The sequence below is a fragment of the Syngnathoides biaculeatus genome, chromosome 21 (genome assembly GCF_019802595.1).
Source record: "Syngnathoides biaculeatus isolate LvHL_M chromosome 21, ASM1980259v1, whole genome shotgun sequence".
Taxonomy (NCBI): domain Eukaryota; kingdom Metazoa; phylum Chordata; class Actinopteri; order Syngnathiformes; family Syngnathidae; genus Syngnathoides; species Syngnathoides biaculeatus.
In genome coordinates, this window is record NC_084660.1 from 6,360,465 (window position 1) to 6,386,174 (window position 25,710).

Sequence of the window (25,710 nt, forward strand, 5' to 3'; positions counted from 1 at the left end):
ATGGCCGCCGGTCGCCAAAGAGACAACTAAATTGTGAAAAAAAAATGATTCGTTGCTTTAATGCACAGTCGGAACAAACACCCGATAGCCTCAAATCAAAAAATGGCTACTTAGTGGAAGATCCTAAAACTTTGATAGCGGTAGAAACCTCTCTTATCGCTGCTTGCACAACTACATTTGGACAATATTTAGTGTGACTCCCGAGGGGGACGGTTGTGCCTCGCGCCTTCAATTAAAGTCACTCGACACGGACGATAAAACCAGGAAAGGCGGAACCGTTATAACTGCGTGGCCAAGGTCACCCAGATGCTGATTCACGTGACTTCTTGGTTTGGCTCGCCGAGACCGCACCTGATTCCCCCGCCCACACCCCCACATTCAATACGCAAATCCAGGTGCCGTCTCCAAACAACAGCGCCGGGCTGTATAATTAAACTCATTAGAATGAGAAAGGGGGACCATTGTTCGCAGTCGGCGACTGCAGCGACCCATACAAGCGACGAGAACAACAGCGAGCGCCCTCGGCGGCACGTCGCCAAACATCTCGCGCAGCGTTAACCAGTCCGTCGAATTTCCTACGGCGGCGAATAAAACGATGGCCGGAGAGGATCGGACCGTTGTGTGCTTTTGCCGCGTGGCTTTTTCTAAATGCGCGTCGCACGGTGAACAAAAGCTGTTGTTGTTTCGACGGACTGAATCATCCGCTGCCTACTTTCAAAAGCGAGCCAATTTGTTTTTCTTTTATTCTCGGTGCCCACACGGCCGTCATCCCCGCGACGCCCCCGCAGCCACCCCGAGTAATTGCCCGAGTCATCTCCGGCGCCGTCGCCGTGCCCGACGGTGAACTGAGCTTGACCCGCGCAGACTCCTCATCAGCGCACTCCAACAAAAACCGTCTTATTATTTGGTCCTTCAGTATCTCGAAAGTTTCCCCGTTTCTTCTTCCCCGCTGTCACAGATGATTTCCTACGGTTAAAATCCCGGCAGACCTCGCCCCGCTGGGCGAGCGTTTTTATTTTGTTTGCGTGCGTGTTTTTGATTACGGAGGCGGCACAAATAACCGCATCCGTCTCGTGTCAAATTGTTTGTCAAGGGAGCACTCGTGCAGACGCGACATTTACTTGACAGAGCTGAACTCGCTTATTCTTGTAAGAGACTTGAACAGAGAATGCAAACTTTTGTTGTCACGAAAGTCTTTTCTTTCTTTTTTTTTTTTTTTTTTTTTTTAAACGGTGCCTCGGAAAAGCTCGGCACTGGGAGACGGCATATCCGAATCCGCCATATTTCTTGCACTGGTCAGCTGTATCGTGCAAGTAGAGATTGGAAAATAGCGAAGAATCCGTCCATTAAGGTTCGGGGTCATGATCCGCCGCGCCAAACCCTTCGAAACGTGGCTCGATGCCGCTTGCCTGGGGGCCATCTCTAAAACCGTCCACACAAATAATTGCGCTAATTGCTAAACCGGCCGCAAATCCGCCGCAATATGCTCGTGTACCGCTTGAGGAAATCTATCCCAATTACGGGGAAAAGGCGGTCACGTCCGTTGGCGCCACAATACGCGAGCCAGCTGCCCATCTGGCGTTCTTGCGGGGATTTAATCAGTGACAAATAGGAGCGGGGACGCCAGGTGGAGGGTGAAGTCAAGTCCGCACAACACCTGGCCTCCGCGCACGCCTGCGCGATATCGGAAACGTGAACCTGACGAAAACTGGCAGGAATTTCGAGACGTCTACCGAATATTTGACGCCCCTTTCCAAGCCATTTATTAAACGACACCCCGCTAAGTGGACATTATATTTGACATTTTGGAGGTGGCCTTTAAAAACTTTCACTGGCAAGAGTCCATTTACGCCTTCAACAATGACTTACCTCACGACGCAAAACGGCAAAGATTTGTGTCCTCTCACGACCCGCCGCCCTGGTTTTACCTTGAAGCGGAATGTTTCCGCTCCTTTGCTAAATGAACGTCTCCAGACGTGCTCCGATGAATATTGCGACACAACCTTCACCTCGACGTGTTTCCCCGGCTTTCGGCGCCCTCGCAGACTCTTCCGAGCATCGTTTTCACGTCGTGATCTCCGATCAAAAACTCAATTCCTCGCACAAAAGAATTTCCCAGGTGTCCTACCTTGACTCCCCGCACTCTGAACTCGGCGAGGGCTCGGCTCATCTTTGAGGCGGCGGTCGGCAGGTCCTTGCCGCTGGCGATGACTTTGACCAGCAGGGAGTCGTAGTGCGGCGAGATGACGGCGCCCTGAAAGGCCGAGGCGCTGTCCAGACGGATTCCCATGCCTTCGCCGCTCCGGAATACCTGCAAGGCGGATGAACCAAAAAAAAAAAAAAACCCTTACAAACCTGTTGATTGCAAACATGAAATTAGAGCAAATACCGTACTTATTGTCATGTCTGTGGCTCTCCTTTTCCCGCAAGTGAGAGCAAGGCAGTGAGTTCAGAATCATAAATGTCAGATTTCCGTGACGGAGATGGCGCAGCCGCATAACGCCGAGCCCTGGTAGGAACGGCGACGCGGCCACCTGTAGCGGCGCATTTACATGAACAGATTTTCCTCCTTGTTGGATGCATGCATGCATTATTTGTCAGGATGATTTAGCGTTTTCATTAGCGCACGACTGGTGCTTGGCGGACAAACGCCGGCAGTATCGTTAAGAGCCCCTCCCTCAACGTGTCAGTTACGCTCCCGTTCGCTTGCTTTTATTTGACATCCGAATTCCCACTTCCAAGGGCTGGCGATGAATTTGGCAAAAAAAAAAACCAAAAAACTGCAAGAGCATCTTTTTGAAACACAACAGCGGAAGACCGTGCAAGAAACGCAAGCACGGAATTAGCCCGCACTCCCGGTGAGATGCGAGAATGCGACGGAGGTGAGGCAGAAAAAAAAAAAAAAAAGCATGCGACGAGTGAGAAGTGGGAAAGGGCGGAGCGCTCCAAAACACTTGGCAGGAGAGCAGAAGAGGCGAGAGAGGAAATGTGAGGAAGGGAAACGAGGGGCCGGGGCCAACTCGGCAACATACGGAGCCCCTCGAGGCCTGCAAGCGAGAGATGCGGCGCAATTGTAATTAGAACAATGTTGTGCCACGCTGGTGATGTGCCAGCGACGTCTGCAGACAATGCAGCTGCCCAGGAGTGGAAACATTCCCCCCCCCCCCCCCCAAAAAAAAAATCCCCCTCAACAAAACCTCCGACCAAGAGAGTCATGCTCTAAAAAAAAAAAAAAAAAAAAAAATCTCAAATCATATTTCCTCATTCAAATGAATGGAAATAGCAAGAATCCATTCCATTTTTTTTTTTATATCAATTTAAAAGGATTATGCACAACGGTTTAATCCTGCTGCTGCTCCATCTGGTGTTATATTATCGGTCTAGATGTGCTGCTGCACTGTTTTTGTTCCAACAGAACTGCTAAGTCGGGTCACTTGCATCTCACGGATTCCTGTGGGTGCTGCAATGCCGCAGTGTGGCTTGACGCTTATTTAGCCTTTGCATCTGGGCCGAGCGAGTGTCGAGGTTATTTTCAGCAACCCCCGCCGGAAACGGCACCGCTCGGGCTCACACTCTCCTCCGTAACAATTTCAAACGATGAAAGGGGAGAGGCCAGAGATCAGTGACTGGAGCTCAAAGGCATTGCTGTGTTGCATTTGCTCCAAAAATAAAATACAATTTCAAAAAAATAAATAAAAAGAGACAGGTGGCAATTTCATGCGGGAGCCTGACGTTATTTATTTGTACATTTTGTGTCCATATACGGGTGTCGAACAGCAGGTGTTAAGCAACTACTGTAGCAATGCGGCAAAAATGGGAAAAAAAAAAAAAAAAAAAAAGTGCCCGGGACCTGAAAATGGAGTGAACGCATCTTAACACATTGTATCCGTAAAAAGCCCAGAGCCTCCCTAAAGACGGTCCCGTTTTGAAAAACCGACAAATCAAAATGGCAGCAGCATTTACGGCCAAGCGAAAAGCGCCAAATAAACGGCGCTGCGGAATGCGCCCATGCATTTTTAAACACGCGCCAGCAATGTGTGCGCGCGACTCATTTTGGCAGAACGTCGCTTTCAATTGAATTCCCGCCCAGAGAATCCTGTCCCGTCAGGACGCCGAACCCCACGTGCGGCAAGACAGATGTTTGCCGTTTCACTTCACTGCACGAATCCTCATTGTATATGGCCTACGTAATCGGACTTGAAGCCGCCGCCTCGCCGCGGTTATTGGAAGTACTCGCCACGCTCGCCTTCCTCCGCAGAGACGCAGCGGGGAGCGCCCTTCGCGGCCTTTTACGCCGGCTCGAACATCTCGGCCAATGCTCACAGCCACAGCAATTACCCTTAAGACAAATGCTAGATTTTTTTTTTTTCCCCTGCGCTTCAGAAAAGCTTGGAAAGGATATTTATGTTTTTCTGTACAGAAGGCTCTGGTTTTGACTTTGACTTTACAGCAATCACACTGAACAAAACAAGGAGAGTTTACATGCTGCTTCGTCACCTTTTAAATACGCAACGCGTAATTGAATTTATAGCAAGCGCAGAGCAAAGCGTTGGGGAAGTCTGTTTAGCTTAATGCTAACAAACAATACAAAATGCCTTTGACAGGCTAACGGAGAGCAACAGTGCCGCGATAATGGTTCACTGCAGCAAAGTACGTAAGACACAACATTAATAACATTCACCAGGACACATTCTTGATCCTCTCCGAAAACTCATTTAACTGCAGCTTATTGAGGAACGTCTTCATGGTGAGGGTATCCATTTGCCCGCGTTCTACTGCCCCCAAGGGGGCAAGGCGTCCACACCAGAAGGAGCAAAACAATGTCGACTGAAGTTTGTTTACATTTAATCTAATGAAGTCATTGCTGGAGGAAAAAAAAAAAACATTTTATGGTAGGTTGAAACATTAATGTTTCAATTTACGGGGAAAATATGATTGTAGGTAGGAATGGTCGGAGTTAAAAGCCTGCCACGGAACATAAACTCGTATCTCCGGGCACCCCTGTATATTAATTTTTGCCTCGGGGCAAAAAAAGACGGCGGAGACGAGCGACGGCGCAGCGGCAACCCACGGGAAACGGCGTCCCTTCATCCCGCACACAAAAGCCGAGGCATAATGTTAATAATTGAAGTCAAGATATCGATGCGCCGGGGGGGGGGGTTGGGGCGCCGCAGACCTGTACTCTGCAAAAGCCCGTCGCTCCCTGGATGCTTACACATCCTAATAGCTGAAAGTGCCCCGACGCGTGACTGTGTGAAAATATACTTTTAAACGCTTTCCAGTTCCTCATTAAGCTTGAGAGTCTCGATGTTTTAATCGGATTTGTTTGAGACTAAAAAGACTGGGTGGGTTTTGTCACAGCGCGTTGCAATGGATGCCAGAGATAAACATCTCTCTGCGCGTGCTGAATTATACATGAAGGGATGATTGCCTGGCAGCCGAAACATGATGATTTCCAGACATTATTGTGCATTCTTGGTTTGCGAGCAATAAAATGGCTGGATCTCGTTTCTTTGTAAAAATCTCCTCTTTTGGGTTTGAATAATTCTCAGACGACGGTTTACGCGCGAGCGCGAACAAATAACGCATAAGGGGGCGCGTTTGATCGTACGTTTCAAACGGTCCTCCTCGGCACATCGCCACGTCAACCTCGTGATTGTCTTCCCTCGGCCGCGACCGAGCGGCTCCGGCATCGACCAGCGTCGACGTGGACTGGACGAGCGCCGGCCGTGCCGCATCGTTAGTCCTGTAACGTGCACACGCAGGCCTTTAAAACAAACTCATCGCGGAGTCTGGGAATTGATCGCGGTGCCGCGAGGGCTTAATGGGATTTCCTCTCGAAGCTTTCCGCTCTTGAGCAGCTTGTCGCCCCGCCCCCAGCTTTAATTAAAAGTCACTCCGCCAACGCAGCGCTCGCTAACGATCAACTCACTCGAAACCCGTTAAACCGTTAACGAGGGGCCCAACTGACTGGATCCATTATTGCTATTGAGCGACTAATACCGACATTATCCGCTTATTGCTAATGGAACACTGACGAACTGACGAGTCGCTCAATGGCGACAATTTGAAATCTCTCTTTGCAGTTCCGCCGCTTGCCACTGAAATCACACGACAAGCTTTGTCGTTCACGTTCCCGCCGGTATCCCGTTTTCGTGATTGATCCCGGCCTTCCGAGCGCCCACGGAATAATTTCGCCGTTTAGCGTTTTTTCCAACTTTTTGTCCTGCTCCTTCTCTTTTTTGTGCGCTCTTAAGTGGACTTCGGCGGCGGCGGCGGCGGCGTCTCCTCGCGTTGCCTTTGAGCAGGGCAATTACAGGCCGGGGCCACAAATACGTCGCGAGCGGAGCCGCCACATCCGCAAGCGGGCGCGCTAACTGCTCCGACACAAACAAAGCACTCAGTCCTGGAACTGCCGCTCACCAAAAGGCTCATTTTGATCCGCGACCAAATTGGCTTCTCCTTTCAATGCGTGTCTGCGCTCCAGACGGAGGTATAATGACCTAAATGAGCGGCAGAGAAGCTGCTCCCGCTTTCCTGGCTGTGTGAATGTTCCATCAATTAAGGCCCATTCTGCTTTGCCTCCTCACAAGGCTCTCTCATCTCTCCACACCTTCTCCTCCGTCGCCTTTTCGCCACCCCCCCCCCCACTCGTCCTCCTTTCATTACGTCTAATTTCAAACGTGCGCACTCTCGTCACTTTCCTCCTCTTCGCCATTGTCCCAGGAAAAGGGGGCGAATGTCCCTAATTGCCTCGCCGCTCGAAAAGGTTGGCATAAAATGTTCATGTTTTGCACATTAATGCGCCGCGGCACAAAAGGACCGACTCCCCATCTGCACGGGCGCTTTTACAAAAAGCTCGTCTGTTGCATAACCCGGCGCATTTGCACGGCGTCGGCTTCAACGCGGCACACTCGTTGTTATGACTTCTCCTCACGGGGTTCCAATTCTGATGGGCAGATGTTTACCGGTAAATTTCCCAAACTGGAAAAAACAAACTCATACTGGAGCGAGGTGTGACGCGTCGAGGCCACTTTATCGACGCCCCCCCCCCACCCCCCTGCGCGATCTCACTGATGAAATCAAAAGAAACACCGGCGTGAAAAGAGATGTGTCAAGCGACAGTCCAGGGAGGGAGGATTATTAAAACAAAATGCACATGAACAATTTCCCGACTTCAACACACACGCGTCTTAAGAGTGCTGATGCAACGTGACTCATGTGCGCACAGTGCTCATCAATAATGAATGGTGAACTTTTAAAACGGCGGCCACATGAGGTAACTGCTCAAACTTCATCTCGCGATAATCTCGCTTACAATCACAAGTGAGCTTCGGTACCTGCGCCAAGGCAGAATATGCGATTCGACCTCACGAGATGCTCCACGTAATAAAGTGTCCGGCGAGCGCGTCCATATTACATATTATAAGCCATTAAAAGCTCCGCCGGCTGCTCCCAGTCGATCCAATGTGGCCGGCTGCCACGACTCCATTTCCTCTGCAGCTCTTTGGATGCATTTCCCTCCCATTAGCGCTCCGCTTCCCCGCTCCGCGGTGGCCAGACTACAAAATCGCAGCCCGACGCGGGCCGGCTGCCCGGCACGAATGCGAAAGTTCGAAGCGGAATCCGATAAATTGCCACGGCGGGCTCGCAGGTCGCATGGTGCACCCTACTCGTCCGAAACTATGAAGGACTGCTGTTTTCCTGCAATTTTTGGGAGGAGGGAGTGGGGGGGGGGGGGGGGGGTCAGATGGTTACGAGGTGAGGCGCGTCATTGTCACGCCGAACATTTGCGGAATGATTGATGCGTTTTAATTTCACGTCGGAAAGATGGTCAGAATGCAAAAACGGGAAATCAACTCGAGCAGCTCCCAAAACGCCGAGAGCGCGAGCCGTTGGGAGCATTCATCCAACTTCTTATCTCGGCGTCCTCCAACGACTCCGGTACGACGTGATCCCCGGTAATCCTCTCTCAATCCGTACGCAAGCGCTCCCGTTCCGCTACCTTTGCCGGCCCGGCTTTGACGTCTCCATCAGCGGAGTTTGGCGGCGTTTTCGCCAGACAGGAAAAGCGCGCTAAACGTGTGCGGGTGCCGCACGCGCACTGAAATTAATTCCCAACGCGTCCAATTTTTCTCGCAACCCCTCCTTTGCTTGTGAATTAACGAGTCACGCGTCTCATCGGGCAAAGTTCATAAATCAGCCTTTTACTTACTTATGATTTTACGAGGCAAGAAATGAATGTTGCGACGGAATGCAGGCCTGTTGCGGTTGTTAGGGTAGAACGCAAACTCAAATCCGTTGTAATGAGAAACGTTAAAATAGTCTGCGAAGGCTCTCCGACGTGCTTCTCTTATTTTTAATCAGCGTTTTGATCATTATTCCTCAGCCTTGATCTACTTCGACTGTGTACGATACGTGGAACAATAATAATCAGTATTAATCGCAACTTTTGTGGCCGCAAACGACAAAGTGCACAGAAAGAGAAAACAAGAGTGTCAACAAAAACGACTGGGAAATGGTTGTCTTTTTTTTCTTGATCCATTTTTTTTTTCCCTCTCGTTTTTCTGCTTCAGTGGAATTCGGAAATTGAGGAAAAAAGACCAAACCCTGGCAGGATGAGCGCTATTCAACTTCCAACTCATTGACGCGTTGGAATCCCACCATCATTAGTCTGCTCTCCCAGCTCGCCATCTATTATTTACTTCCCTCCGCAGCCCTCGCGTGTCTTCCCGCATCCTCCCGCAATGATTACAGCACTTTTCGGGATGCCAGACGGCGTCGTCGTTTTCTTTGGGTCCCCCCCCCCCCCCCACATCGGTGCGCCCCATCGCTGACGCCCGGCGGATGCCGGGGCCTTTCCGTGAGGTCGTCAACAAGCAAGATTCCGGTGCTTCTTCCAGGATCACCAAGCGACCACGCAAACACACTATGAGACGCCGAGATTTTTTTTTTTTTGCATCCTAATGAATACTACTCGTTTGTGTAGGAGCGTAGCGTCGTTTAAATTGGACAAATATTAATTCGGGGCCTTGAGGCCGAGCAAATTCAAATGGATTCCTCTCGCATTGGGCCCCACATCGCCCGGCCACCCCGCGGCTGAGGCTGTTCCAGACATATTAGCGGCATTATCTGGGGCAGCAGCATAAACAGAGCCCGGATCCCTTTTTAAAAACGTCTATCAGCCCCGCATCCCGCCAGGGCTGCTTGTTGATTGGAGAACGAGCCCGACACTGGGATAAACTCCCGCTTCCGCCCCCAAAAGCAGCAGATCATCCTCATTAGCGCGCTCGCCGCATTTCTTTCCCGTCTCTCCCAGCCAAGCGAGCGACGCCGGTCTCACTTCACTTCCCTTCGCGCCGCCATCGCCCGGTCAACACGGCTTCATCTCCGTCACCTCCTCGAGCATTTTTGATTTATTTTTTTCCCCCCAAATACGACCGTATGGTTTCACTGTTTAATTCAAGAGATAAATAAACATAAGACATGACAGGAAGAGGTGGAGAAGCTACGCTAACCGCTGAGCTAACGTGAAAAACGTCGAGAAGTCCGAAAAAGTCCGGAGGGGAAACGCTAATCTTTGAAGAGAAAAAACGGCTGGAAATGCACCACGGCGGAGAGGAATGAACCACGGACAGCAACCTGTTGATAAATTAAGAGTTGTCTTCAGAGGAAAATAAGACAACGACAAGCGCAAACGCCGGCCAGGAAAATCCTAAAAATACACTCATTGTCTATTATTCATAATACCAGCAGTGATATTTGTCTTTGGCTCCCCCCCCCCTTATTTTTTGTTCTCATGTAACGTACTTGTGCGATGTTGACATCTCGTTTTTTTTTCCAGGTAGCAGAAAGACTGTCGGTGCTGTGTTAACAACATAACTAGCGTTTTTTTTTTTTTTTTTTTTTTTTTTTTTGCTGTTGACATTTTCCCTTCATTTCTCGTTGAATAATGCATGAAGGCGGATGAGAAAACCATGCATATTCACGAGATCCATGAAGGTGTACAACTCCAAATTAGGCTTCTTTGGCCTTGGTGGAGGTCTTCCGTTTTGCGGCACAGCTTTGATTCCGTCTCGCCGTCAATGAGGTTCCTTCCCTCCCCACCCCCCGGGGGAAACCTCCCCTCCTCTCATTAACTCGAACGAACGGCGGCGTTAATTTCTGGCGCGTCCGTTTGTTGACGCCGGCGAGCTGCGCGAGACGCTAATTTTAAGGAGACGCGCCGGCCTGTCAAATAATCCCTCCCGCCCCGCGTGCACAGTTTGTTCTTCTCTCCCCCCCCCCCCCCGCGCCCGTCCAGCGGAGCGTCGAGGACGCGTGGCTAATTAACAACATCAATAATGGCCGCTGACCGGGGGGACTGGTCATAACCACCGGCGGCACTGTAGTAAATAGAATGCTTAAATTACAAAAAAAAAAAACCACACACACACACACGGCTGAACACGGAGCTGTAAAGGCAGCACTGACAAGACTAAACATGCAAATGCTTGGCTGGACAAGGGAAGAACAACTTTATGAAATGAAACGCTTTATGTCCAGTGGCCATTTGAAGGCTTAAAGATTCAAATAGCCGCCGCTCTACCGTCATATTTTTACTGCTCGATAAAACCCCATCTTCGGATCCCCCCGCGGGATGAACCTGCAAAATGAAAATAAAAAAAAAAAATTAAAAAAATCACTCCTCCGAATTCGAAAGTCGCTCATCAGACGAGGTCATCGATTAGCCAGACCGCTCTTTGCACCTCGCGCGACTTCACACTTTTCCGACAAAGACGAGCTGGCGTCGCTCTTTCCGGCGTCCGGCGGCGAGCAAAAGGGTTGCTGAGGCTGACTCGCGCCGGCGCGTCTGTTTTGATGCGACACGAACGAGGGGGCCAAGGTGTGTATTAATATTACTCACGGGAGAAATTGAGCAGAACGCTTCGGTCTCATTTGGAAATAGTGAGAGGGAGGGGGAAAAAAAAAAAAAAAAAAAAGCAATTTCCCTATTAAGTTTTGTTGATATGCTTTTTATTTGCCGTTTTTCCTCGAAGGAACATTTACTGTAAATTAATTATGATGGTACTCGCCGGCTCTTTAGGGTTGGTTGCGAGATCCTCTCAATTTTACTCATTATCAAAGACGGAGTGATATTGAAAAATTATGCGGCGGCCTGCCACAAAGAAGAGCGACACGGCGGTGTTAAGTTCACGGTTTTCAAACGCATTTCACGATTTTAAAGAGGGATTCGGCGATAATAATACTTCCAATCCAGATGGCCTTCTGTTTATGTCTTTTGTTTCCGGAACAAATAAATCCATTGAACGCTGCTTTTTGAAAAGCAATTTATCGACAGGCGCATCGATGAATGGCCTCTTCTGCTCTAAACGGAGCTCGGACGTGGACGTGTTCTGCGCGCCGAGCAGCTGTTGAGCGACGCTAACGCGACGACTGCAATAAGAGGATGTCGGCGTGGCGACCTCCTGCCGGGGCGCCGTCGACCACGTGGCCAAGCTGCCGGACTATTATTAGCTATTGGATTGTACTTAGAGACGCGCCAGTGCACAGGCGGGGGGTGGGGTGGGGTGGGGGTGCTACTCTCACATCTCAGACCCTTGGCTCAATCGCGCTAAATACTCCGTTAGTGTGCCCAGGGGAGACGGCGACCGCTTTCCAGGAATCCTCTGCAGCGGAGCGTCTGTGCCATCATCGTATCCGTAACACCTCACGTGTCAGAGCTGTCAGGGGAGGGACGCCTGGGGGGGGGGGGGGACCAAGGATGGATACTTAGCGACCTGCCAGCCTGCAGCCAGCGCAGGAAACAATTAGCGTTGCGGGAAAAGCAAAATGAGAGTTAATGGATACCCAAAACGCAAAGGGAAGTGGAGCTAGCTGCGTGACGGCTTGTCCTTTTATTATATATATATATATATATATATATATATATATATATATATATATTAGGTTAGGGTACCAGATGCGCGCCGCGACAAACAAACACGTTTGCGACGTGAACTAGCCGTTGCTCTGTGACTGCGTCAGGTGAATTTCATTAGCGGGGTGACATTTAACAGGCCCACTTGCGCCCGAGCCGGCTGCATGGGTGGGTTGGGGTCCGCGTAGGGGGGAGTTGCGGCGGGTACAGTTTATGTTTGTAGTGGCTCAACACGCTTTGCAATAAGCAACACTTTGGCAAACCATTCTTCCCCCCCCCCAAAAAAATGAAAAAATAAGGCTTGACGCTATTTAATGCCACTCGAGGCTGGTTTAACTCTAAAAATAAGCATAAAACAAACAGATTTACACCGTGCGTATTTAATACAAGCACAGAGATTAGCTTCCTGTTCCGATCGCTTAATCCTAACCGGCAATATCATATTTGTTGCAGTGTGCTGGCCCTTCCAGCCAGGGTGTAAAACAGGCGGCCCCGGGGGCCAGATCTGGCCCGCCACATCATTTCATGCGGCCCGCAAAAGCAAGCTCAAAACAGTTGATTGTGTTCTGGTTTCATACCATTGAGATCGCAATCCCCCTTTGAAAAGTTGTTTTTACAAGTTTCTGACTTCAAAGCTGGTTACGCATCGATCTGGTGCGTATACTGTACGCAGTCACAGTATATGTGGTAATCTTTCATTGATATGGATTTGAAGTCGCAGCAGCCGTCCAAGGGAAGTCTTGACTACAATGTGGCCTTTGACAAAAACGAGTTTGACGCCCCTGCTTGAAGCAGTGGAGCACAGACAGTGCCGCATCGCAAATATACAGAAAATTAACAGTACACCCTCCCTCATATTAGAGCCGCAACGATGAGGTGAGATGAGTTGCGACATCTCAACGTGCAGTATTTCCGTCTGCACGTAATACTAGACGCGGCAATTTGTACGATGGAGAGCAGTACAAAACGGGAATATATTCGATTGAGATACTTAAGGAATAGAATCCGGGGACCGCAGTCTCGCTGTTGTGGCCCCCGCTGTGTCCGATATGCCAATATTGCCCTTTTGACCAACATAATAGAAGGCCGGCACGATGTGACATTTCAGAGCCCCAAAGCGTTCGACTCCCCTTCCACTTCCTCTTTCATTCTGTGGATGCTTTAGAAAAAAAAAAAAAAAAAAAAAAACCTCCCTCCGACACCTCGTGCCGGTTCCGCGTCGGACAAGTATTTGATATCGGCGGCAAACCGTTTTGCCCACTTGCAGGCGAACGCGTCCGCCCACCCACTGCGCCACTTCAAAACTCACACCAGGGTCTCGTGTCATTTGCGGCGACACGACCGCCGCCGCGCTTTAAGTGTAAAAGCGGACTCGCTCCGTCCGCTCGGCCGGCGACAGCCGCCTCGCCGCTAATCTCTCCCCGCACCTCCCTGTCCAAGCCTTTCTTCCCTGCCTTCGCTCTTTGGCGCGCTCGTCGCCTGCGCACGCTGATAACGCCGAGCTGAAACAGACGCAAGCGCCCGCTCGACATACAAAAGGAGGAACCCCACGTCGGACACAAAGTCTATTGGGGGGAGTGGGGGGGGGGGGGGTTGAGATTAACGTTGTTTTGATGCTGCTGTTGTTCACGCCAAAAATGAACAAGATGACAGCCGGAATAAAGAATAAACTTGAAGTGAGGATAAGCGGGGAGCGAACTGGCTGCGAGGTGATGAGCAGGTTACTCGGCAACTGCAGGAAGCGTGATTTGAATGTGAATGTGCACCTCAGAGGAAAGTGGTCGGTATGCTTAAAAAAAAAAAAAAAAAAAATTTAAGATCTCATAATTCCGTGCGTAAAAGAGCGTAAAGCGGACGAGGATGCCGATTTGGTTGCGGTTTGACGGCTTCGGCGAGACGCCGTCATTAAAAGTGAATCAAGCTGGAAGATCGTCATGCCTAACGGCAGCTCTTCAGCTCATATTCCCTAATTTGACGCCGACAACTCGTGCGCGTGCTTTTCGAGCAGATACGGCGATGTCAAGGTTGGCGTCGCTCAAGGTTTTCGCACCAATTTCTTCTCCCTCGCTCGACCGCTTTTATGAATAATCTTCATACCGCTGAAAAATATCCCGATAGGCTGAAGAATGAGGACTTCAAAACATAATAGAGTCCGCCGACGTCTCATTCACCGACGAGTGGTCGACGCGATGAGCCAATACATCGTGGAAAGGGAGAAAATATGCAGTACGTTTAAAGTACATCATATTATTGGAACGCTGTTTCCATACAGCAGTCACTCGCGTTTGAAAAATGTACGGGTGCGGTGAGTCATCCCCGCAGATATAAAGCTGCGGGTGTGTGTTCTGTTCGTAATTATGAGTGTACTCCTTTAAGAGCGGAGGGGGGCGGTGTCAGGTAAACTAGGAAGTAGAAGTAGGCGGAGCAGCAGCTTGTTCAAGACTGTGCGATTCCGTGTTAGAAAAAAATTGGATCGGTTTTCACGTGTGCTGAGAGTGCGCGACCGGTGCGCATTGGCGCATCTTGGAGGGAACATTGGTCAAGACGAGAATAAGCGACGTCTTCCAATATCTACAGTGATGAAAAGTATTTGAACACCCTGTTATATTGCAAGTTCTCCCACTTAGAAATCATGGAGGGGTCTGAAATTTGCATCGTAGGTGCGTGTCCACTGTGAGAGAGATCATCGAAAAAAGAAAATTCCAGAAATCACAATGCATGATTTGTTTTGAACAATTTAATTGTGTGATACAGTTTCAAATATGTATTTGAACACCTGAGAAAACCAATGTTTATATTTGGTACAGTAGCCTTTGTTTGCGATTACGAAGGTCAAACGTTTCCTGAGTCCAGAGTTTCAGCGCCCTCCAAATATTTTCTATTGGGTTTAGGTCTGGAGACTGGCTAGGCCACGCCCGAACCTTGATATGCTTCTTACGGAGCCACTCCTTGGTTTTGCCAGCTGTTTGCTTCGGGTCGTTGTCATATTGAAAGACCCAACCAAGACCCATCTTCAATGTTCTGACTGAGGGAAAGCGGTTGCTGCCCAAAATCTCACAATCCATGGCCGCGCTCATCCTCTCCTTAATACAGTGCAGTCGTCCTGTCCCACGTGCAGAAAAACAGCCCCAAAGCATGACGCTACCTAGACCTGATACCTAGAGTCACCTAGGAAACCGTGGTCCCAGATCTCAGACCCCTCCGTGATTTCTAAGCGGGAGAACTTGCACTAGCGCAGGGTGTTGAAATACTTATTTTCGTCACTGTATGTCTTTCTACTCGTAACAAATTTCACGCGCGGGATTTTTCGTGCTCGACTGCGCAGATTTGCGACTGCGTACGGCACCTTTGAAAGGAATCCTTCCAGAAAACTGAACAGATTGATAGACGGTGACACATCGACAAATGTCATCCACGAGGGAAAGTCACTGATTTAGCGGGAATACGACAGCTACGCAGAAAAAGTAACCATTCTATCTTTCGGATAGAGGGGGATTTAGTTCATTTGCTGAGAAAACGCTTGCTCGGATCCTTAACAAAGCCCGACTTTCCCTCCGGCCAGAAAGCTGATATCGCACACGCACTACTCGACGGAACGGCGGGTAGACAATGCGAAAAAAGGAGAAAAAGAGCCCACGCTGATTAAAAGTGACACCTACTCCACTGCCATACGTACTCCGATCCAGCACAACAATAACGCGCCCCGTATTTATAGCGCAGTCAAGAGACAAGTGAAGGATGCGAGCTCGCAGAGAAGGAAAACATTGCAAAAAAAAATGAAAAAAAAAGGGGGGGGGGCCGGATTGAGCGGGGATGAGGAAATGAGGACGGCGCAGACAAATAGAGACAAATCCTTTCGATAAACACTTGAAAAATGGCTGCAGAAGAAAGGAGGTTTTTTTTTGAGGAAGCCGGAGACAAGGTGAATATTGAGGGCCCGGCTGGGGAGAAGTCCATTTTGAAGATTTCCATGTGATTTACGAAGTAAAAGGGCCGCCAAACGGACGGCAAAGACACAATGCGGGCCGAGAAGCAATCAGTGCGGCGAAAAATAGGGCAGACATTATTGCGCGCCGTGTTTCGGCCGAGAGATGAAAACAACACGTCAGTGTCTGCTTTATGGTCCTCTCAAGTCTACGTGCAGAGAGCGGAAAATTTTTCATTCGTTAACGGCTCACGACTCTTATATAACTGACATTTTGGGGGGGGGGGGGGGGGGATCAATAGCGCCGTAGAGCTCGGCAGAATCACCCAGTCGTCGGGAAAATGGAGCAGAATCATGAATCTCAAACAACAACAAAATTTTAGTTTTGCTCGCGCGTATTCTTTCGGATCGCGTCGTCCGCGCCGGGGTCAGAACGTCCAAAAACGCCGATTGGCCTCCAGTAATTGCGGGCCTGTCCTCTCACCGCGTCTCATTTCAGAAAGGGCCACTTGGGGGGGGGGGGGGGGGGGGGGATCACGGGAGTTTCCCCAAACAATCCATTAAGCTGCACGGTGAGCGGAGCCACAAATAGTCTAAAGCGTATTGACCGAGAGCTGCGATGACGCCGTCAACATTTATCATCAATTTCAACTGTCGAGTCTCTGCAATTAAAATGTCTGGCGACGCATGATGAGCAACGACTTCCGTTTGGCTCAAAACGTGGCAGGATGAACGCCAAAAACTGGCCTTGCCTGTCAGGAACAGGACTCGTGACATGTGGAAAGAGTTCAAACAATTTGCGGCAAGACGATTTAATCTGGAATGCAATGGACCTTTCCGACCTGTCAATCACTCAGGATCACAATAATAGCCAATCGGATAGCCGCATTGTCTTGACACGCCCCTCTCGCCATATTGTCCTACAAGCAATGCCGGTTGTCAGTAGCGTGCGCTTGGAAAAGTTAACGTTATGAAGAAAATTGTCCTCAGATGCGCTTGGGGAACGTGCAATTCTGATGAAAGACATCCTGCTCGGTTGATTCATTTTCCAAAGCCGAAAACACAGTTGACCAAGTGTCTACGATGTGGACGTTTTTGGATGAATTGTCCACCATTTTACAAAACATACACACACACACGGCTGCTGGCGTCTTAAAAAAAACTCAACCGTGAGCTCACAAACATTCCAACTCAATTCACGGCGCGACAACGAAAGCGCGCATTCAAAGAACGTCACTATAATTCGGCCGCGTCGATAAATCACCCGCCGCTGTCACGCGCTGATCGATGGATGCAAATGCGCTCGGACAAAAGAAAAACATGACGCGCATCAACACTGACGACGAGAAATTAGGATGGAGACACATGATGTATGGGGGAAATTAAGAGTACTTTTTTTTTTTTTGTTTATATTGCAATTCCAACTGGAAAAAAAAAACAGTAAGGGGAGAAGATTTCCCCCCCCCCCCACATCTCTCTTTTTCGATGCTGGCAGAGACTGCATGATTAAGGGTTATGCTTCTCTCCAGAGCTACACGGTTTGCTTCGGGTAAAACAAGCACACCGAATAGCGCATGACAGCGGGACGGGGAGCGAAGAAGAGAAACGAGGTGCCGGGTGTCAGGAAGGGGGGGTGGGGGGGTCGGACAATGGAAACACAGAGGGTTGAAAGAACAGCAGGAATCGGCCCGATTACTCGCAACGGAAGGAGCTGGGACGGGAGACCAAGGCGAGCCAAAGAAAGGAGACAGGAGACGAGTCGAGGGCATTCCACATCTCGGGACGCGGCGGGGAGTTAGCGTTAGCGTCGGAGGCGGAAACGTAGCGTGTGAAATTGACGAAGAGGCAAGAAAAGGATCGCCGGAGGACGGAGACAAAACCTGGCCGCCGTGATCGCCGCCACAACTAAAACAGTGACCTGACGAGGCACTTTCATAATTACGCATTAAAATCGGCCCACACTTGCCTTAGTAGCTAACGGGTTCCTTCTGCGTCGACGTATTACAGCAGTGCTTTGTTAAGAAAACGTGCATACTCAAATTTATGCAACCTATTTTCACTCCTTATAAAAAAAAAAAAACTAACAAAAAAAAAAACTCAAGCTTTCAATCTTGAGGCGACAACGCCACACAGCACCCGCAGAGGGAAGAGGCGGAGTTATAAAAACACTTTTCAGGTAGTTGCGCGTTGAAAAGAGTTAAATGTTTTCTTCTCAAGCTATTTTCAATACTTGGAAAAAATGCCCAATAATAATTTAAAAAAAAAAATGACAGACGAACAGTGTTGATTTGTGGGGACAAAAAAAAAAATGAATAAAACTGACCATTTCTGGACTTTGACAGTGATGACATCTTTCGCAGCATCGCTCAATTGTGGATATTTTTTTTTTTTTTTTAAAAAAGGGTTTTTACAACTTGCCGGCAGCCCGACGAGGTCCACCTCCAGAATCCTAAATCCGACGGTCCGGGAGCTCTCAGATTTGGATCGACGCGGTTAATTTTTTATGGTGAACTACAACTGCACCGCGTCACGTCTTGAAAGTGATTCTTAAATGGAAACGGCTTGAAAAGAATACCTGGCGGGGTGGGAAGAAAGAAAAAAAAATAATAATAAACTTGAAAAAAGTAGCAGAGGCTTTTTTTTTTTTTTTGAGGTTTGTCCAACCAAGAGAAATGTTAGAAGTATTCTGCTTTGTCTCAGACAGGCTTTGACGCATCAACCGAAGCCGTCGGTGCGGGGTAAATATTTTGCATGGCCTCAGAGAGTCTGGGTGCAAAACAACCAATTGCTCGGCTCGCTTTTAATGATAATTATGTTTGAAGGCACTCTCTGTATTGTTTGGCAAGTCGAAAAAGGAGAAAGAAAGAAAGTGTCAAAGCCAATCGAGAGAAACGAAGACCCCCCCCCCCCCCCCCGCCGCCGCCCACCTACTGCCAAAGTGACCTTGCCGCCGCCCTTTATTAATCATTTATTCAACCATCTCTCAAACTGCTCCATGCCGGCGTTTTTTTGTGTTGATTGTGTTTGGCTCATCCATAATGGAAGGCAACTGGGGAGGTTTTCACTGTGTCAACACGTTTCATAACTCGACGGCGTGGCAAAGTGGTGTAAGGGAGCGTGCGTGGGGGTGGGGGGTGGGGGCCCAGATAGCGGGATGAGAGCGATGAAAATAGGCGCGGCGCAGGGGGCGAAAGATGAGAGATGAGGAGGATATAAAGAATGAGGAAAATACATTTGGCGTTTTAAGACTCTTAGAGGCGGGGGCATGCAGTCAGCGATGGAGCACGGAGGAGAATATGGGGGGGGGGGGGAGTCACCAGAGTAGAAAGGTCGCAAGCTATTTCACGGCCATGCTGCTGGGGATTTCTTTGATCTTATTTCCCCCCCTCCGGAAAGCTTCTGTACAGCGCAGCCAAGGTAAACACACGTGACCGAGTCGGAAAGCGAGAATGTCGCCGGCGTCAAAGCGAAGCGACATGCACGCCGCGCTCATTCCCGGATTATACTCCAATATGCCAGTTAATGATGACGGGCGGGAGGTAAACTCAGCCGCATAACTAAAACAAAATGTGGGCGATAAATGAACACCTTGATTGAAACAAATCTTCACGCACATAAAAACCAATTGCCCCCCCGTCGCCCCCCCATTCCACAATCCAACAGGCTGATGATTTGTTTTACCGGAAAGTCAATAGCGCAAGGCAAATTAAATTCCATTTAAAAAGGAGACAAGAGGAACGGCTACATTTCATTTATAGCATCTCTGGCTGCAGACTAGACCAGACAAGGAAATATCGATAGAAATGCAAACCTGGACTGAGTGCGAATTTATGACTTGAAAGATTGCATCATAAGAGCATAAAAGTGCTGGAAGCCAGTTCAGAAAATTTCACGGTGCCGATTTGTCCTACCTCAATCCTGCCGGTGTCAGGCTGGAAGCCCCTGGCCGGGTCCTCGGTGGTCACCCTGCACTGGATGGCGCAGCCGTTGACCCGGATCTTGTCCTGTCTGAGGCCCAGTTCTGGCAAACTGCGGCCGGAGCACACGTGCAGCTGGGCGTGCACCAGGTCCACGCTGCCAGGTGACACACAAACAGAGAAGCCACATCCAGTCAACCTGCTCTAAACGCAACTTGGAAACGGCGCCAAGTCGGGCCCCCCCCCCCGGCGGTTGCGTGGATTTGCCATGGATGGGTGACTTTGCAAAGCACGTCTCATTTGAGCAAATGAAATCGGCGACGCACGAAAGGAAATCGAGCCCACGTGAATACGCCATCGAATAACAAATTTGATTAAAACACAAAAGGCGTAATCCGATCATCCGAGTGCGTCTCCCGAGTGAGGCCCGGGTAACGCTCCGAAAGCGAATCGCTAATAGCGGACTATTTTCGCATCCTTTGAGACGTGGAGATGCGCTTTTAAGAATATCAAGTTGGAGATCACAATTGGAACCAAGCAGGCTTGCATTAAAAAAAAAAAAAAAAAAAAAAAAATATGCTCATTTATGCATCAGGTGAATGTACTGTAGTTCATCTGGCGGGTGTAATTTGACGTTGTGTTCAAAATAATAATCATTCCAAAAAATTAAAGATTTTCCGGGTTACAATGAATGACCTTTAAAGGTCCACTGTCATGAAATGCATGATTTCTAGTATGTTATTAATATTAAAGAAAAACATCAGCCGGCATGGAACCAGACGTTTTTTTCCCCCCACAAAACATGATTTTGTGTAACTCCCGCCATGAAAATCCTCTCGAGGGATTTGTTTTCGAGAAGAAACAGGAAGTGACGGGCAGTCGCGCACTCAAGCGGGCTCGACTGTTTATACGAGTTCCCACTTCATACTTTTCCAAAAGATCTGGTTCGTTGTGAAAAATGGATTGGACGGGTGCAAAGGACGAGAGCTTCGTGGGTTCCAAATGACAGGTAGGAGTGTATACAGCTAATAATAAAAAAAAAACAAAAAAAACAATAGTTTGGGGGAAGGGGCGTAATCCGTAAATCAGGGGTGCTAAATGTGTCGATGTGCGCATCGGAAGGCTTCCGTGCAGCAGCCGTTGAAGGACGGCCTCCGCAGGCCTCGTGGATCGCCACCGGCCTTGTTGACAAGGCCGAGCCGGCCGCCGGCTTTGTCAACACGGCTTAGCCTGGGGTGGCTCGTAGCGGCGACGGGCCGCGGTGGCTCATCTCTGCCACGGAAGTGGATCGGACAGGGAGGCGGTTTGGCCGCGGCATCGTCGTCGCTACCGGGCGGCGTTGTTTTTATCACCGCCGTGTGGAGGCGGCTCGGGCCGGGAGGTGGTTTGGCCGTGATCCGCATATCATCTAAATGTGGCTCGAAACATAGGGTATCATTTCGCTCGGTTGCGAGCTGTTCTCTTTTTTGAAAAGAGTTTCCGTGTCAGAAGGGGCTTGTTCGTCTACCGTAGTAGGGGGCACAGGGTGTTTTCAATTGCGAACGTCCCAGTGTGACATCACGGACAGAACATGCAGCCAATATGGCGACCACTTGGATATCCAATGAGACTTCCGCAACTTTGCGCATGGACGACGCGCTCTCCGCTCAGATTTAGTTTTCCGTATAGACATTGAAGTGAATAATGTTAGATGTATTTTTCATTACAATATCTATTTTAGAATGTTTATCGGGATGACACTTGGACTTTAAGGATCATGTGAGGCCAGACTCAATAAGCGACGGATGCGGCGCCACCCGGAAGGCGCGCAACAGACGTTTGCATTCCCGACGTCGCCTTCGCCCGCTCGTCTCAATTAGCGCTTGTGTCACGCTGGCCAAGCAGACGGGCGATTATGCAGCAGCCGGCTGGAAAAAAAAAAACAAAACAAAAAAAACAAAACGTCTCGCTGGAGAACCACAAGAATCACAAGACAACTTGATGCTAATGTCGCTGCCGCCGTTCGCACTGGCAACCTCAAATACAAAGTATGTCTTGATTTCTTACAACAGCTCATTTGCATATTAACAACTCCTTCACAGGCAAGCATCCGCGCGGAAATGCTAACGAGCACGTTTGGAAACCTTTTAATAACGTCCATCGTTTTGGTGCAATTCCGCCATTTTTTAAATCCCCGACAAAGCAGCCCGGAGGGCCTTCCGAAATTCGCCGCGCGCTAATAGGACTCCGAAACGCGAGGGAGCCGCAGGCTGCGTCTGTCCGTAAGCGCAGCTCGCTACTGTTACACAATAACAGCCTTTTCTGTCATTAGCGACTTGCACTTCGCACAAATAACGAGGACGCCGGGATGCTATTACACGACGGGCGCGCATGCGTCGTTACGTGAACCGGCCCCAAAAAAAAAAAATACATAAAAACGGAAGCGGAGAATGAACCCAAGTGGATGCTGAGGTATGCGGCAATCAAGCGCAAAGACCGCCGTCAGTCTGCTCTCTCGGCGGAATATGCCCGTTTGGCTTTTCCTCGACTCTTCAATCCATCACCGACTCCCTTCCGAGAAGATTATTTCACAAAGTCTTACGACGTTGTTGCCTTACGTGACGTTCTCGAGTGTCAATCCATTTATTTCCCGCCGTGCCGAGATGTCGAGGCCCGATGCTCTACATCCATTTTCCTTGCAGCCGGCTCCGGTTGAACACTTGAGCGATTGGTTTTTGTCAGGGCCCCCAAATGGCAGCCAAGTTTCTATTTTATCGCTGACAGTCGAAAAGGGAAAAACGCCTTGAGGAATATTTGTCTTCCACCTGTGCACATCCGTGCGTCAAACTCACCAGGTTTGCACGCACTGCAGGAGGGATTTTGGCCCACTCCTCCACACAGATCTTCTCTAGATCAGACCCGTTACTGGGCTGTCGCTGACAAACATGGAGTTTCAGCTCCCTCCAAATATTTTCTATTGGGTTTAGGTCTGGAGTCCGGCTAGGCCACGCCAGAACCTTGATATGCTTCTTCAGGAGCCACTCCTTGGTTTTCCTGGCCGTGTGCTTTGGGTCATTGTCATGTCGAAAGACCCTGCCACGACCCATCTTCAATGCTCTGACTGAGGGAAAGCGGTTGCTGCCCAAAATCTCACAATCCATGGCCGCGCTCATCCTCTCCTTAATACAGTGCAGTCGTCCTGTCCCGCTTGCAGAAAAACAGCCCCAAAGCATGATGCTACCAACCCCCATGATTCACAGTCGGGATGGAGTTCTTGGGAATGGAATTCATCATTCGTCGGGTACTGGAATTATGACCAAAAAGTTCCATTTTGGTCTCATCTGACCGCAAAACTTTCTCCCATGACTCCTGTGAATCATCCAAATGGTCATTGGCAAACTTAAAACCTTCCGTGCCACGCATGATTTCAAACCGTGACGTCTTAGTGTATTCCCAACAGTCACCTTGGAAACGGCGGTCCCAGCTCTTTTCAGGTCACTGACCAAGTCCTGTCGTGTAGTCCTGGTCTGATTCCTCACCTTTCTAAGGATCACTGAGACCCCCACGAGATGATATCTTGCACGGGGCTCCGCTCCGATTGAGATTTACCGTCACGTTTAGCTTCTTCCATTTTCTCACGATTACTCCAACAGTGGAGCTTTTTTCACCAAGCTGCTTGCCAATTTCTCCGCAGCCCTTTCCAGCCGTGTGGAGTTTTACAATTTTGTCCCTGGTGTCTTTGGACAGCTCTCTGGTCTTGGCCATGTTACAACTTTGACTTTTACTGACTGTTCGGGGTGGACAGGTGACTTTTTGCAGCCAACGACCTCATGCATCTGATTCAGGATAATATACGGAGTGGAGGTGGACTTTTCAAGGCGGACTAACAGGTCTTTGAGGGTCAGAATTCAAGTTGATAGACAGGTGTTCAAATACTTATTTGCAGCTGTATCACACAAATAAATCATACATTGTGATTTCTGGATTTTTCTTTTTAGATGATCTCTCTCACAGTGGACAAGCACCTACGATGACCTCTCCATGATTTCTAAGTGGGAGAACTTGCAACATAGCAGGGTGTTCAAATACTTATTTTCTTCCCTGTGTAGCATGAATTTAGCCGTTCGGGGAGCGAAAACGCCACTGACATTCAACTCCAAGCATGCGCACGGAGAATGGGCAAAGCTCACGGTCCCTTTCGTAGTTGGATACAAAAGATGATTTTGCCATCAAAATCTCTTTTCACAGTTTTGGTTGCTTTATCGTTTTAGGTGTCACCAAATCAAATGTGGAGGCATCCACGCTACAGCGTCTGGAGCTAGACGGGCACGCAGAAGAAGAAAATGTGACCGAGAAGACGACGGCAGGTAAAGTAGAGCACAACCGCGCTCCGACGAGCGGGAGGAACAAACGAGATGAAAGGCCGACGCTTCCGTGCGAAGGCGAGGAACGGAGAGAGATGAGGGAGCGGCAGTGCGGAAGAGGATAAACAGCTGCTTTCGGGGGGGGGGGGGGGGGGCAAAGTGGAAGCGTGGAAAGGGATTGGATTTGGCCACACTCCGAGGGAAAAGGCGGTGAATGAAAGGAAGGAGCTTGTGGGTGGGTTAGGAGGAGAGGAGAGGGTGACGGATGTCCAATTGAGGAGAGGGAAGTCGTGTGGGACCGGAAATCATGCTAAATGCTAACGCTATGATACAATCCCTTGCCTTAATACAGGTCGTTGATTTGCAAAACTGCGCCGCAGAACGCACACTCGGGCTGCGGCCATCGAGCGTGTCCACAATCGATGTCAAATTAGACGTCGATAAATCGATTATTTGCCGAATAATTCCTGCAAAAAATGTCGAGATGGACGGTGACGAGTGGAAGGAGCAAGAGAGTGATTCAAATGGCAGCAGAGACGGAGTAAATATGAATAATCACCCACCCCCCCCCCCAAAAAAAAAATGGGGAGGAAGGCGCCAAGCCGTGTCTCATCTTGTATGAATTTCATCAGATGGTTTCGTACGGCAAACAAAAGGAAACAGAAGAGATGGAGGAGAGGCCTGCGCGGCAGAGAGGATGGGAAATAAGAAATTGGAGTGACTGTGGCGTGAGGATGCCATTTTGACATCAATCTAGGAAGGAGGCCCTCAAAAAAAAAAAAAAAAAGACCGCTAACGCAAACAAAGCATGCGTCGCAGTGGAGAGCCCGCCTCGCAAAACACATTTCAGAAAGAAAGACGGCAGCTCTCGGATGCAACGCGATGCGGTCTCCTTTTCACACGGCACGCGCCGTCATTTTCCTCCTGCCTGGCAATCAGCCTCTTAATTAATTCTTGCTCCCCTTGTTATGAGGCAGATGGAAGAGCGAGGGGGGGGAGGGGGGGGGCAAAATAAGCCTGACGTCCAGAAGGCAGCAGCGGATGAGATGAGAAAGAAGAGACGCGCATTTCCATTAAAGCCAACATGCGAGGTCCAGTAAACACACATGCACGCACAGCAACCCCCTTTTAAGACCAATATGTGGATGACGCATCACACAAAAGCAGCACTTTAGTGACCTAATGAATCATTAACGCATCCCGGCATGTTATCTTTACGCGGCAATTAAGTCGCCGCCACATCGGATGACTTTCAGCTCCGATTGGCGAGCTTCTCAACGGCGAGAGCGCTTGCAACGACTTCTTCTCAGGCGTCGTCTTGGAACTGCATTTTACGTTTACGTTTGTCTTAGTTCAACACTGTATCCAACGGCTCATGTCATATGCACCACATTTTGACAATATGATGTTAAATCCTCTCTCATTTAGTAGAATTTTCAGGGGCGCTGCCATTTTCGCGAGTCACATGATCTACGTGGGCGTATGTGACGTGCGCCGCGCCGTTCCAGACGTTGGATTACATGGGACACCATTATGCCCAGCGTCGATTTCTCTGACTTATCCTCATCTGATGAAGAAATAGCAGCATCGATTAATCGGGAAGAC

The 25,710-nt window shown here is 49.4% G+C and overlaps 1 protein-coding gene across 1 annotated transcript in view; it reads right to left on the reverse strand.

Moving 5' to 3' along the window:
* The window catches only part of LOC133494610 (pyruvate carboxylase, mitochondrial-like), a 97,625-nt gene that overhangs the window by 49,899 nt on the left and 22,016 nt on the right, over positions 1–25,710 (reverse strand). Inside the window, exons 11-12 of the mRNA XM_061808596.1 lie at positions 19,757–19,919; positions 2,129–2,311 (exon numbers count right to left, since the gene is read on the reverse strand). Coding sequence (XP_061664580.1) covers positions 2,129–2,311; positions 19,757–19,919 — 346 coding nt within the window. The remainder of the gene's footprint in view (positions 1–2,128; positions 2,312–19,756; positions 19,920–25,710) is intronic.